We start from the raw sequence: 14,428 nt of genomic DNA on the forward strand, positions 1-14,428 counted from the left end.
TTTCAAGATTCATTGGCAATAATGAGTCTCGTTCCAGAAGGTTCCATAGAAGATTGTAGTTCGGGGTTTGTCAGTCATCATTGACTATCTTCTAATGATGAAGATCCCTGGCTCATGTTTTAGCTCCACACATAGGAGCAGTGAACTCAGAAATTATCCTTCATCAGGGCTTCCTCACAGTAAATGACCCAGGGTGCAGACAGCCACGTGGGTTTATCCATGTCTATTTCCAGAGATTGACCTTGTTCACAGTCTGGTTTTATCCTGGAGCATGCCTGGTGTAATCTATGCTGTATACAGGGTTTCCGTGTCAGATTTCCTAATATGAAAAAATAAAGAGGCTTCGGTGGAACTTTCTAGAAACCAGGAAGAAGGAAACAGGTTGTTTTGCTGAGGATGGGTGACATTAGAAGTAGGACCCAAATGTGTGGTTTGAGCAGAAGGTTACCCCATCGCATGGACAGTTGATTGACAACGCCCAGAACCTATCATCTATTTGTGGTCCAGAGGAATTCAGGGCTTGAGTATGATGCTCTCTTTCTTTCTTTCTTTTATAAATCTATTATATAATCTTTATTAAGAAGAATAGACAGAGAGGAGGAGAGCCAAATGTGTACTCTACATAAAACATATGTGGTGAGAAAAATCACTGTTCACTGTTCAACATCTGGGGAAGAAAATGAGGAAAGAGCATCTTCATACTGAAGTTTTTCTGATATCTATACCCAGAGGTAAGTACATACTGCTTGGGTGAGGCATTGGGGAAAATCAATAATGTTTCTAGGCCTGCATTTTCAAAACCATATTGAGAAAATGAGTAGTAGCTTCTTACAACATGATGCTCTGAAAAAAAAAAAAATATATATATATATATATGGTCTCCTATATCCCTAGAGTCCATGGATTCAACCAACATTATGGAGTAAAACTGTGTCTGTGTTGAATATGCACATACTCTTTTTCATGTTATTTATCCCAAAACAATACATTATACCAACTGTTTACATAGCATGTTCAGCATTAGGAATAATTTAGAGATAATTTAAAGTGTACAGGAGGATGTGTAGGTTCTAAGCAAATATGCTATACAAAGGACTTGAGCATTTGAGGATTTTGGGATCTGAGGGGGTTCTTGGAATCAACCCCCTGTGCATACCAATGAAAAAGTGTATATATATTGCACACAGAATCAGTACCTTTTTACTTGTATTGCTGGAAGTCACAAAAACAGCACCCTAACCTTTGCTTAAGAACATGGTAACTTTTCATAAAGACAGTGTCAAGAGAACAGATACTTTGCTGTCTTACGATGAGCTGATTCTGAAAACTGAGGTCCTACAGTAGCAAAATGAGCAGAGAGGAGGAAATGAGCAAAGCCATCCCGTTGGACAGCATTCTTACATCACCCACTTGAAAATTAAGTCTGAAACAGAGTTCTGACAGGCCTGCTATTTTATTTTCTTCAGAGCCAAGAGCTACACAATAGACCTCTTTTTTTTTTTTTTGAACAAAGCTCTTAAAATGCTTGGAAATTCAGATGGACTGAGTCATGATGCTGTACAAATACTGCACATCCATTCCTGCTGGTGCCCCTCCCTCTCTTGGAAACAATACTATATTTTCTGTGTTTGGCAAAAGGAAAGAAATATTTTGAGTAGAGTTGTGACTTGCCTATAAAAGGGAGCACGGTCTGTAAGGGGAGCTGTCCCGAGGTCTTGTGGCCTCTGAGATGAGGTGGTGGCTCTCTTTTCAGAAGAATGTGGAACTAACTCTCCTTCTGCTCAAGGTGACGCTACCACTGTGCTCAGCCCCATAGCCACATGAGGTCTAAATGTGCCTGATAAGTGGACAGCGTGCAGCACAGAGCATACACTTTTGCACAGAAGTAGCGGATACCTGTGAGTGTGCTAGGGCAGCCTGCACATACGTGTGCAGAGGCAGGTGGGATGTGCATAAAGGGGCTGGAAGAATGAGTCCAGGGAAAGGGAGAAGAGACACCAAGGGAAAGAAGGTCTCGGTACAGTTGCCGTGACTTCCCCCTCTTCCCTCCAACCTACTCTGTACTGAGAATGGAACCCAGGGCCTTTGCTCTGAGCTACATCCGCAGCTCTTTTTAAATTTTTATTTGAGACAGGGTCTTGCTAAGTCTGCTAAATTGCCCAGGCGAAGATTGAACTTGAGATCCTTCTGCCTCAACCCTCCGAGTGCTGGGATTACAATGGGTCACCACACCCAACTTCTCTGCCTTTTTAAAATTGAAACAAAATTGCCCCTGCCTCTTGTCACTTTTTTACTGAGATCTCAAAATGATTGAGATGTGTCACAAATGCATCCTGACTTGTGGGACTTGGACACCTTCAAGCCTGAACTTGAACACTACTCCACAGAGCAGTGTTTTATTTTGGCATTAATGATAACAAATAGTCCAGCTTGAAATTAGGAAGAACAGAGGACCAAACGCATAGGCAAGTTCTTTGGGGGAAAGAGGAAGGAAATGCCTGAATAACGGAGGATGGCAATTTTAAGCCCAGCCTGCGCAACTTAGCAAGGCTGTTTCTCCAAATGAAAAAAAAATTACAAAGGGTGGAAGATGTAGGTCAGTGCAAAGGCCCTGGGCTCAATCCCCAGTAACACACACACACACACACACACACACACACACACACACACACACACACACGCTTCAAAACAAACCTTCCTGGGCCAGAGAGCATGGAGAAGCTCCATAGAAGCTGGATTTCACTTCTTGCCTTAAGAGAACTGGAGCATAAATGTCTCTTGAGCTGCAGAAGGCAAGTTGGGCTTGAGGACAAGAGCCACAGAGTTGTATCACAGGACTTCTCACTCAACTCTGCCTTTAAAACAGTCTACTTTCTTCAGGTTGCAAAAGTAAGGACAAGTCCTCTGGGGTTCCTCAACCTTAGCTCAGGGACTGCTAAGGAAATGCAAGCTGTCCTGGTCCTACTAGATTCCAGCAACACCACCACCAAAGCTGTGACAAATAAAATTGCCTCCAGACATTGCCAAATATTCCTGAGGGAGCCTGGATTAAGAATCACTGGTTTTGACTAAACTTTCAGAAAAGCTAAATTTTCATTGAGTAAAGTTAGTCAACCACTGTAGAAATCATATGGCATTTACAGTGAATGTTGTCAAATCCAAATAATCTTCCTTGAATAGCCAGAAAGACACACAGAAGTCCACAATGAAGAGAGACCTTTTGCCCCAAAGTGCTGTTTATGGCTTTAAAGAGCCATAACACTATTTAAAAATAACCCCAGGGCCCTCAACTTCAAAGAGAAAAAACAGGAAATCGGAAGAAAAGAATCTTTGAACTTGAACCTTGAGGTTGAAAGAGGCAGAACAGGCAAGAATACAAGATCTGTTCAGCTCACAAGATCTGTAATTCCACAGAGTGGCACCTGCAGCATTAGGGTCTTAGAGACCCCCTCCCTTGGGGGTGGAGGAACCCAAGACACCGCACCTAGTCAGACCTGTCTGCAAAAAATTTCACAGTTTGCTTTAGAAGGAGTGTTTCATCATTCAAGTCTCTGAAAATTGAAAAGGATGTTTAAAAATAAATGTCCCTTCATTTTACAAGGAAATAGACAAACAGAAGCATGTGAACCTAAATATGGGTGCAGTATACCTTTTTTATTTTTAATGGAAATGGATTGTAAATTTGTGTGCATTCCTTGAAGCAGATCCCTCAAAAGCTGTACAAATTGGCTTTCCAGATAAGATCACGCATTCTCATTTCCACCTGTCTCCTTTCCAACAGGCAGAAATTGAAAAAGGCTCAATGACCTGAGTCTCTCTTGTTGCTCAGGACTGGACAACGATTTATGATTTCTAAGCCTGAGAATTTCGGAGGCCGCCAAACATGAAAAGAAAGAAAAATCTTCTAAGTCAAGAGAAAGAAAAGGAGATGACTTGGTAGCATAGTGTGGGCTTCTCAGACTCTGAAACACTACTCTGAAAGCTGTCACGAGCAAGTATCGTGTGGGCCCTTGCAGACAAAAAGGGTTATTTTATCCAGATTATTTCCCCACATTGCCAGGGAAAGGGGGCTCATTTGTAATCATCAAAGGAATGCTGACAGACTTGAAATGGGATTACACTCTATTATACTCATCCGAATTAAAGATTTATTTTGAAGATCATTCTTAGATTTCTTCCTCCCTGCTCCTCCAACCCCAAATGAGGCCATTTGTATTCATGGGACATCTGAGGCAGACACGAAATCAGACTGTTCGCAAACATACATTTCAGGCTCAGTGGCCTGAGTTTTGAATTTTATTATTGCCTCGTTTTCTATACATGGAAAATTTGGCTCTCAGGTAAAAATGAGCTGCAAGCATCAATTCAGCCTCTAACTTGTTAATGTGGGGAGGCTCAATGTTAGGGATTTGAGTGAGCACATGATACGGGTGTTGGAGAGAACATGAATCAGAAATGTATATATGGAAATGTAAAATCTACTCAGGTGGAGCTGTCTGGCAGCTGTATGGACTTACTACTAACCCCACAGACCAAAGATCTGTGGTTTGCTTACTATTTTAGAGTCTGTGACATGCCAATCTGTTGTTTACTAAATAGTAGCTCCTTTGTTATTATTTGTGTGTTCATGAACCCACCCAATTAAGGCTCTCCCAGGGCAGAAATGACTCTTCGGAGAAGCCCTGTTTCATACCCAGAATAGCAGTTGGTACCTAAGACACTTTAGAATGTCTCCTGTTTTTTCTAACAGAACTAATCATAGGCAGTCATCCTGGAACTGAGGTCCCCCTGGGGAAGAAGCTTGGGTGCCTCAGGCTGGAAGGTATAAGTCAATGGAAGAGCTCAAGTGGGTCAAGAAAGTATATCATGATTTTAGCTGCCAAAACCCACAAAATATGTGAGATACCATGTCTCTCAAGTTAGAGATGTCATTAAGTATGAAGACAAAGCAAGGAACGTGGTAAAGTACATTAAAAGCTGTACCATTTCTTTGCTCATCATTGCTTTTCTTTCTATTTCCTGCATTCTTTCTCTACTTAGTATGCTTCTTCAGTAAGTACATCCTTTAGTAGTTTTTTCAGTAAAGATTTATTAGTGGTAAATTTATCTTTATATTCACTCTGTAAATAGTTTAGCTATGTGTGTAGTTCTAGGCTGACAAGTTGTTTGGATTTTTTTCCCCATAGAACCTGGAAATATTTCTCTGTCTTCTGGCTCCCATTGCTAGTTTTGGAAAGACTTTGCAAAAAATATTTTTTTCTCCAATGCTTTTAATACTCTCATTTTTGTCTGTAGAATTTTACAGTTTTGATATGATACAGCTACAAATTATTTATCTTGCTTGGGATGCTTGAATCAGAATCTTTCATCAATTCTTGAAAATTAATTATAGGATACCCAACACTATGTATTTTCATTCCCTCATTTTCTCTAATCTGCCTTTCTGAAATGTTAATTGGTGTATGTTGAACCTTTATTCCATTCTCCAAGTTTTATCAATTTTTTCCATATTTTCCATGTCTTTATCTCTGTTGCTTCATCCTTGATAATTTCCCCAGCTAAATTTCCCAGCTCATTGTTTCTCAGTTCAGCTATATCTAACCTGCTCTTTAACTGTCTATCAGGTATTAAATTTCAGTCAATAGATTTCTCACATTAGTAGATATATTTGAGACTTTTTTCAAATATATCTCCTTTCTTGATAGGCTTTTGTTCTTTTTTCATGTTGGGTATTCTTTTACTTCACAGGAGCTCTATTGTTGTTTTTGCTGACCATTGTAATGTAATTTTGTATTTTGAATGTAATTTTGAATTTTGTGTTCATAATCTGCAGGGTTTCATCCCAGGAATCTTGAGGAGCCTGTGTGGATGACATTCTCACGCAGGGAGCTTCTTTGTGTTTATTTTGTGGAACATCTTTATTAGTTCCTCAGCTTGGGTTTCTCAGTAAAGGTAATATGGTTACACATTCTCAAGAGAAAATTCTTTTTCCCTCCAATCCTCAACCCAAGCTGAGACAAGTTTCCTTATCATCTTTCTTCATAAATGCTGATTTGGCTTTCTTCCTAAAGGCTCATCCACCTTTTTATGAAGGTGTAGCCCTACAATGTACAAAGTAGGTCTCTGCTTGCTTGCAGAGACCATTATTCCAACTCCTCCCTTTTCTCTGGTCTAGTGCCTTGTCTCAATGTGCCATGCACCTGTTAAATCTTGGCTGTTGAGACCATCAAACGTCCCAGTGTAGCCATGGGGTTGACACTTGCTAACTTCTGAAGTTCTATATTCTCTCTTCATTGTTACTCCCTGGATATTGCTCATATTTAATCATTCATGTATGCATTTAAAGGATGTTTTTTGTATTTTATTCCATAGTTCTGGGTATTTTGGGGGAAAATAATTTCAGAATAATTACAGCCCCTTGTCTATAAATTCTTTGGGGTTAGAAGGCTTTATCTTTGACAGACATGGGATGAGAAATATCTGTAAATTCTAGGAAATATTTGGCTCTGGTAAATTGAGTGAAAACATTACAGTCTAAAGCAATGTCTAAATTAAAACATTGCTGGGGGAATGGGATAAAATAAAATAAAATTTATTTTTAAATAAATTAAATAAATTAAAACATTCCTTTAAACTACCTGTAATTTATTTATTCTTTCCTTAGTATTAGAAAAATTGCCTGGGCTCCAATCCTTAACAGGTACATAACCTCTCTTTGCCTCAGTTTCTTCAGTTTTTTATAACAGTAGTGAAGATTAAATGATTTAATGAGCACAAAGTTCTTTGAATAGTGTCTGGCATACAGCGATTTAGGTGCCCCATAAAACAAAAGTATTTCTATCTCACCGATGACTCCTACTGTACTGGGGCAGAGTTTTAACTGGAGATGGTAAACACACAGGGGCCAATGAAGGCCTGGCAGAACAAGGTGCTCCTTGTCTCCCCTAAGACAGAAAGGGTGAGGGTCATGTCATCAGCCACCTCTCCTATCTAAGATCTCCCTTTAGAACTAAAATTCTGGTGACTAGGGTTTATGTTCCTAAGATAAGCTATTTCCTTACAGAAAGATACAAGCATACCAACCTCCTTAAAGGAGAGACAGAGTCTCGTAAAACTTAGAGTGTTCTTGCCCTCCCTTCTTAATCCATGCTTAGCTGGAAAAGTGAGTGTTGGATCTTTCGAAACTCGATTGGTACTGGGTTCCAACCCTGACTCCTAAGTTCTACTGGCAGCTGTGGGGCTGGTGAGAGAAGTAGACAAGGCAGGCAAAGGAGCGGGTGATGGGACAGCCTTCTCAAAGCGCACATTCCCCTCAAACTGGTGCCTTTCCAAAAATTATGGGAGTGCTGAGCTGACATGCACTGACCTCCAGGCTTTCAGAATCATGACCCCATGCATGAAAATAATGTGGGAGCACATCTCTCATGTAGGTTTGCTTATAAATTACATACTGTTCTATGATCGATTTAAATGTCAGTTATAAGTAAACCTTAACTTTTTAAAGATGAACCAACAAATATAGTTAATCCTTGATCTACTTGGATTCTGTATCCATGGATTCAACCAACTGCAAAGTATGTTTCAATGGGACCTCTTCTGAACATGTATAGCCCTTTTTCTTGTCAATATTCTCCAAGCGATACATTATAATAACAATTTACCTAGCACTATGGTTTCCATCTAGAATGTTCCCCAAAGCCTCATGTGCTCAGAGGTGGGCTTTGGGAAAGGGACTGGGTCATGGGGTCCTATAGCCGACTTGCTGTTAGGAGATGCCGTTTGGTTGGAGGTGGCCCACTGGGGACGTTACCTGAAAGGGTATATCTTTGTCCTTGTTTCTCCCTCTCTCTTGGCTTCCTGAGCACCATGATGTGAGCAGCTTTCTTCCACCAGACATTACCATCATGCCCTTTCTGCCTCGGAGTCAGCCACCTGTAGACTGACTCCTCTAAAAGCCAAACCAAAATAAACCTCTTCTCCTTTAAGTGGTGGGTGTTGGGTATTTTGTCTCAGCATTGAGAAAGTGACTAAGACAGATAACATTTATGTCAAATGAGCTAGCATGCATAATCTGGAGGTGACTTAAAGGATGCAGGGGGATTGGGTAGCTTATATACGGGTAACAGGTCATTTTATATAAGAAACATGAGCATCTGAGAATTTTGATGCCCAAAGGAGCCCTGGAACTGCTCCCCAGCGCATAGTGAGGGTAGCCTATAGACAAGGCCAGAAGTTCCAACACACTCTTTCTATATATGGCCTGTAACTGTACCCACTGGGGAAGGACAGTGATGGAAGATGCTTCAGCTTCCTCGATGAACCACAAACTGCAGAGGTCACCCCATGAGCTACCCAGAAAAGGCACTCAATCTGTGGTGCCTTTTTCTGGTCTTGCTCCCATACACCCTCCAAGGTCAAGTCCCCTGCCCTAGCCCCAGCCTGGGGCTGGAGGCTTCCTCTGCTCTGCTGCCTCGCTGGGTGGTCTTGGACAGTTAGCTGCCCTCTCTGAGCTGATTCTCATCAGGAAATGAGACTAAATACTTGCCTCGCAGGGTTGCTATGAGGGTGAAAGCAAATAGCACTGAGCTCAATTAATTTGTGCTCCTTCCTTTCTGTTTCTCCCCTGAAACGGCTGCTAGGCTGCCCTTTCCCATAGAGCACCTGGGAGACCAGGCCATCAATAACGGGACCACTCAAGAGCAGAAACACCTCTTCTCTGCTACAGAAAGAGCCAGCAGGGCATTTCTCAAATGTGGTCACTTTCCATGGAAACAGACAAGCAGTTTCAGGCGCTCACTCCTCCTCTCTCTTCCCTCTGTGACAGCTGGAAACCTCTTTCAGACATCTGGCTTGCTTTTCTTTAGTTATGAGCTGCTTTTTCATTCCATAAAATGTTTTACAAGGAAGGTTACCCCTGAATAAAAGAATTTGGCTGAGGCATAATAAAATGCAGTGTGTGTGTGTGCGTGTGTACATGCATGCACATATATTTGTGCTGGGAGATGTTGGGAAGACAAGCTGGGAAAATACAGTCCTTGTCTCCCTGGTGCTGAGTCTTGGGAGAGGGTGTGCAGGGGACTCCCAGCCAACCACGCTTGTGTGTCCCTGGATGAACTGATGTACAGGAAAACAGCCCTCCCCTCTGGACACCGGGGTAGGGTCCCCCGCTCTAGCTGCACATCAGAATTGCCTGGAGAACTTCAGAAAAGCCATCAATGTCTGACTCTTCCCCGGGTGAGTTAGATCAGAAGCCCTGGGGTACAACTGAACACCCAAGTTTTTTAGTCTCTCCAAGTCACTCTATGTGCTTCCCGGGCAAAATAGGAAATGGACAGCTGGGACTCGAATCAAGAGCTAGCCCCAACCTGGAACTCCTAAGATCCACTGAATTACCATCTTTCTACATCCTGAAATCCTGGCTAGTGAAATAAGGAGCTACCGGTCATGTTTATTCATTGGGATGTAAATGATGTTTGTCGTAGGTGAATTGTGTCCCGCCAAAATCCATATTTGAAGTTCTAAGCTCTAGGACGTTAGAATGTGACCATCTTGGGAGGTGCAGTCTTTAAATAGGTGATTAAGTTAAAATGAGGTCATTAATACGGGCCCTGCTCCAATATGCCTGGTGCTCTTATAAGAAGAAAACATTAATCGCCACCTGCTGCGCAAGCGCAAGGACCCAAGTTCGATCCCTGGTACCAAAAAAAAAGAAAACATTAAGACACAGACACACACTCACAAGAGGACCACGTGAGGACACAGCGAGAAGACAGCAGCACAAGCCAAGGAAAGAGGTCTCAGAAATAACCCTGCCAAAGCCTTGATCTTAGGCTTCTAGTCTCCACAACCAAGAGAAAATAAATTCCTGTTGTTTGGGCCACCCAGTCTGTGGTGCTTTGTTATGGCCGCCTGAGAAAATGAGTACTGTCCGGTACCATGTACTACTTAGCGCTTGCTTGGGCTACCGATGACAGAGACCAGAACACCGGGCCAGAGGACCACGTCCACCATACAATGACCTTTCTTTGAGGTCTGGGGACAAAGAAGGTCTTACAAAGATCTCCACTTTCCTTGTCCCCATGCCCTCTCCCTCCTGCTTCTCACACTCTCCACACTGTGCTAAAACCAGGATGAAACCAAACCAGTCAACATCTACGTGGTCAGGACTACTTTGTTCAAAGTTGAGAGAGCGCGTGCTCGAGGAAGGCAAGTGAGAAGCAGAACAGCTGCGACCCTCTCCTTCCCTCTCTCCGTCCTTAGCCCTACTTTGAACTTCTCTGAGGAAACAAAAGAAAATAGAGAAAGGAAAGAAATAGGGAAGGAAGAGAAGACCTAGCTTTCTTATGGCAGGGACCCCAAAAGGTGACCCACCCCCCTCTCAGCTCTCACTGCCACACTCCAGCCCCCGCCTAGGTTTCTGAACAAAGAGGATAACAGGGATGCTGTTGGATTTCCACTTGCTTTCTTTAAAAAAAAAAAAAAATCATTGATCAGTTTGGACACTTCAGGCCAAATCTTCAACCTGGGAATGCAGTCAAAAGAACAGAAAACTGCATCCCAAAGAGGAAAACGGATAGAAGCCAAGCACATCTGAGGACGGGTTTAAGGATCAGAGGCACTAATTTTGCAGGCAGTGCTCTTGCCTTCCCTGGGATCCGTTTTTAATGCGGTGATGATAGCCTTCCAGTGCCCCCTGGCAGCATCTCAAGATCTTCAGGGAAGAGAGAAGGGGGGGTTTGGGGAGCCTGTGTCTCAGAAGGCCTGGAGGTAATTAGCAGGAGGGGGAGGAGGGGACTTCATGCAGCCTCTGGGTTATTAAGAGATGTGATGCTGGAATCCCCAGGGCAAAAAAATCAACGACCCAGGAAAACAACACCAGCTGACAGGCTCAGACCAAGGCTCAAGAGGAAAGCTTAGTAACTTTCCCAAAGTACTCAGCTGATCTCCCGGGCTTCCCTAGACTGTACAGGCTGTGGCTGGAGCCGCTGGCATTCTGACACTGTGTTTTACATGGATGCAACAGCTTCCCTTCTCCTTCGCAGGGCGAAGGGGTCCCAAGTTCCCGCCATCCTCCACTGGTTTTGATGTTTCCCTTATTTAGAAAACAAGCAAGCGTCTGTATTGTCAGACACGCTCTTTGGCCCTCGGCTATTGTTGTAAGGCTCCCGCGGGGGAGGGCCTGCTGTCTCAGTGTAGGCCTCTGTTCCATTTCTATACACTCCACCAAGTTCATAAAAAGGAACAGGACTGCGTGTCCCCAGGAAGACAGGCATCGAGCTTTGAGGCCACAGGGAATTACACAATCAGGATTCGCTGCTTCGAACAACACATCCAACTGGATGCTAAGGCTGACAGATCTGGAACTTAGGAATTTCTCTCTACATGCTTTCATCACATGGCTGGGGGTCCCTAAAGGGTCTTCAGGTTTTCAGACAAATTAGTCAAACTTGGAGGTCTTCATCTTTCTGTCTTCCTGAGACTTTTCTAACATGTCCTCGACCCCACATTATACAGAATCTGGGTTTGAACTTGAGTGTGACTATGGTTTGAAAGGACTCTGTGTTTTTTCATGTGCCCCCAAAAGATCCCTGACACTTCCTGAGGTCATGGAGAGCTACTCTCAGCAGAGGGAAAATGCAGCCCAGCTGTGGACAGACCTGGCAACACCACCCTCTGCTGCTGGTTCCTGGAGCTTGAAAGCCTGGAAATGGGGTTCGCAAGGAAAGCAGAAGGAAAAGGCTTTTATCAGTTTTATTATTTAAAAGAACTGTCAAAACATCCATTTCCTCAGGGTGTTACCTCCCTGTTTGATAGCTCAAATCCACTGTTATACAGTTGCCACATAGACACGGGCAATTCTAGACTTGGGTAGTAACCTATTAAACTGTTGTAAGTATTGCAACTACTTCCCTAAAGACACGGACTTGAAGTACCTACAATCTGTGAAAACAATCCAATAGTTACATCAAAATTTGCCTGAAGCAATATTTGTTCAGTTGCAATGATGTCACCAATGTCAGCTTTTCATTCTTGCTTTACAATATGCAGGAGACAGAGGTAGAACTCAGGATTGCTTGCTATAGCTTAAATCAGCACATACAGAGCTTTTCTAGCAGCCAAGAAAGTTCTATTAGAGAAAGAAAAAGAAAAAAAAGGAGGGGAGAAAAAGTTAATAGCACTTGAAAAACCTGATGCCTTTCCCCAGCACATTTACCGCTGAGTTTTGATCCTCTGGGGCTTGATTTTAAGGGCCATGGTTTGCTTGCCAAATAGGCATATCTTGGCTTCCTTTGCCAGGCAAGAACACTGCCTTGATATAAAATATTCAAAGCAAAGAACCTCTGACCTAAGGGCTCTCAGCTAACAATGACATTCTCTGTAAGTAAATCAGAAACTCAACTCAGCTTCTGCTTTGCCAGTGTTCTTGGCCACGTACTCGTCTATTGCATAAATAGGACCGGGCAGTGACTCCATCTACCTCGATTCTACTGCAACAGATCCTGCTCCAGGGTCCACGCAAAGCCTGAGCTTGGCAGAAGATTACGGGGGAAGGAGGAGCACTGGACTCAGAGCTGCTTCCTGGGCTGGGCTGGGGAAGGGTAGCAGCCTCCAGCTTTGCCAGGTGGACACCCAGGGTCCTCAGTGTGGCAAGGACATGTGTTACCTTAATCAAGTGCTACTACTGATAGCATGTGCTCCTAGAGCCATCACCAACCTGAAACTTCTTTCACTTTGCCAGGCCGCACCTGCTGCCTCCAAACTATCAAAGATCTTTTGAAGGAGACTGGATTGGAGCTACCCAGTTGGGGTCCGTGTGTGTGTGTGTGTGTGTGTGTGTGTGTGTGTGTGTGTGTGTGTGTGTGTGTGTGTGTAAGGAAACTGGGATCAGAAATAGGGAGGGATCCTGGCATCTTCGGGCAGTACAGCCAGGCCCCTGAGTATCTTCTCTGTTCTGTCTCTCACCACATCTCCAGCAGCCCGCCCCGTTCTGCCTCTAGGCCTTCCCGAGTGACCTGGGCTCGTCTCCTTACACGAGCAGCCAGGAGGCTGACCGGGACGCACCCTTACAACGTGGGAGGCAAACTAAGCTCTACTCCTTCGACCACAGCAAGTGTATCTTCCAGGGCCAGGTGCGGCATCAGAGCCTCCGGGGAACTTGCGTGCATCGGGGCTGAGTGGCTGCATGCAGGAAAAGTGACGAGGTCAACACAAGGCGAGAAACTCTGAATGCATTACACACCCTTCCTCCTGAGCAGGAGTCTCCTGTCGCCACCCCACTCCACTTGCAACCACTTATATGCCAAGTGCTCCCCACCGGCAGGAAAACCGGTTAGGCGCCTGCTTCAGCTTCAATCCAACCCGCCCGCCGTGCCCCTCGGGGGCTGCCCCCACCTCGGGCTCTCCAGGGGCGCACAGTGAGGGCGGGCGCTCTTACCGGAGAAGTCCGTAAGCGCTGCGATCTCTTTGGAGCAGACCAGCACCGTGCAGTAGAAGAGGCGCAGGAGTTGCCCCGGCAGGTCTACCTGCCTGCGGAGGCCGGGATGCTGCGCGGGCTGGGACGCTGACGGCGGGCGCGCGTGTCCCGGCAGGAGCATGGTGCTCGGCGCGGCGCGCCGCGGGTCCGGAGCGTGCGGGGTCGCGGGGAGGAGGGCGGCGTCACATGGCGGGCAGGGTCCGTGGCCAGCGGCTCCGCAGTCCCCGCCGCCTCGGGCCCAGGGTACTAGAACCTGGTCCCCAGCTCGGCCCAGCTCGGGATCCCCCGCAAAGGGGAGGGGGCGGAGACCTGGGGCGGGGCGAGGAGCCCCGGGAAGGATCCGCGTAGTTTCCCGGGGAGGAAATCTCCGCGGCAGCAGCGCAGGAAGAGCGAGTGAGCGGTGGGGAGAGCGTAGCCCTCGCGATCCGGGAAGCTCCCTAGGCTGTCGCGGGCGCGGGGCCTGTCCCGGCGGAGGGCGCCCCCAGCCGCGCTCCCGCTCTGCGCAACTCGAGCGCCTTCCACGCCCGGGTCCCAGCCCGGGAGACGGCCCCGCACGCCTGTGGCTCGGCCTGCGCTGGCCCCGAGCCAGCCTCGCCCTGGCCAGCTGAGCGGCGCGCCGATGCCCGTGACGCACTTAGGAGCCAGCGACGCGCGTGCCGCCCGGGCGCTCCGGGCCGGGGCCGAGCAGGCGCGGCGGGAAGGTAGGGTTCAGGAGGCGCGGGATAGATAACAGCACTGCCGCCTCTAACCCACCGCTCTGCACGCGGTCACCAAGCACGCAGCAGTCCCCATTTCACGGAATGGGAGACGGAGCCCGGCGATTTGCCTGCGCTCTGCAGCCAGGGAAAGAACGAGCTGGGGCGAGAGGTGGGGTGGTCTCCAGACAGGTCAGATGGCTCCAAACAGATCCAACTAAGTCTCCCTGATTGTCATCAGCGCTGGGGGATCTGACAC

General features: G+C 45.8%; 1 protein-coding gene across 6 annotated transcripts in view; it reads right to left on the bottom strand.

Moving 5' to 3' along the window:
* Eva1c (eva-1 homolog C) overlaps positions 1-14,056 on the bottom strand; it is an 88,471-nt gene extending 74,415 nt beyond the window's left edge. For 5 of the 6 annotated variants that reach the window (XM_021256162.2, XM_021256157.2, XM_021256160.2 and 2 more), the window contains exon 1: positions 13,436-13,985. In XM_021256162.2, the coding sequence (XP_021111821.1) occupies positions 13,436-13,595 (160 nt within the window). In that variant the 5' untranslated portion in view covers positions 13,596-13,985. Of the gene's footprint in view, positions 1-13,435 lie in introns of all 6 variants that reach the window. The other variant, XM_004842284.4, reaches the window with a different exon arrangement.
* Positions 14,057-14,428: the final 372 nt, after the last annotated feature.

Source organism: Heterocephalus glaber, unplaced genomic scaffold (genome assembly GCF_053883595.1).
Source record: "Heterocephalus glaber isolate CG9 unplaced genomic scaffold, H.glaber_assembly_v1.0 deba00000122, whole genome shotgun sequence".
NCBI classification, from domain to species: domain Eukaryota; kingdom Metazoa; phylum Chordata; class Mammalia; order Rodentia; family Bathyergidae; genus Heterocephalus; species Heterocephalus glaber.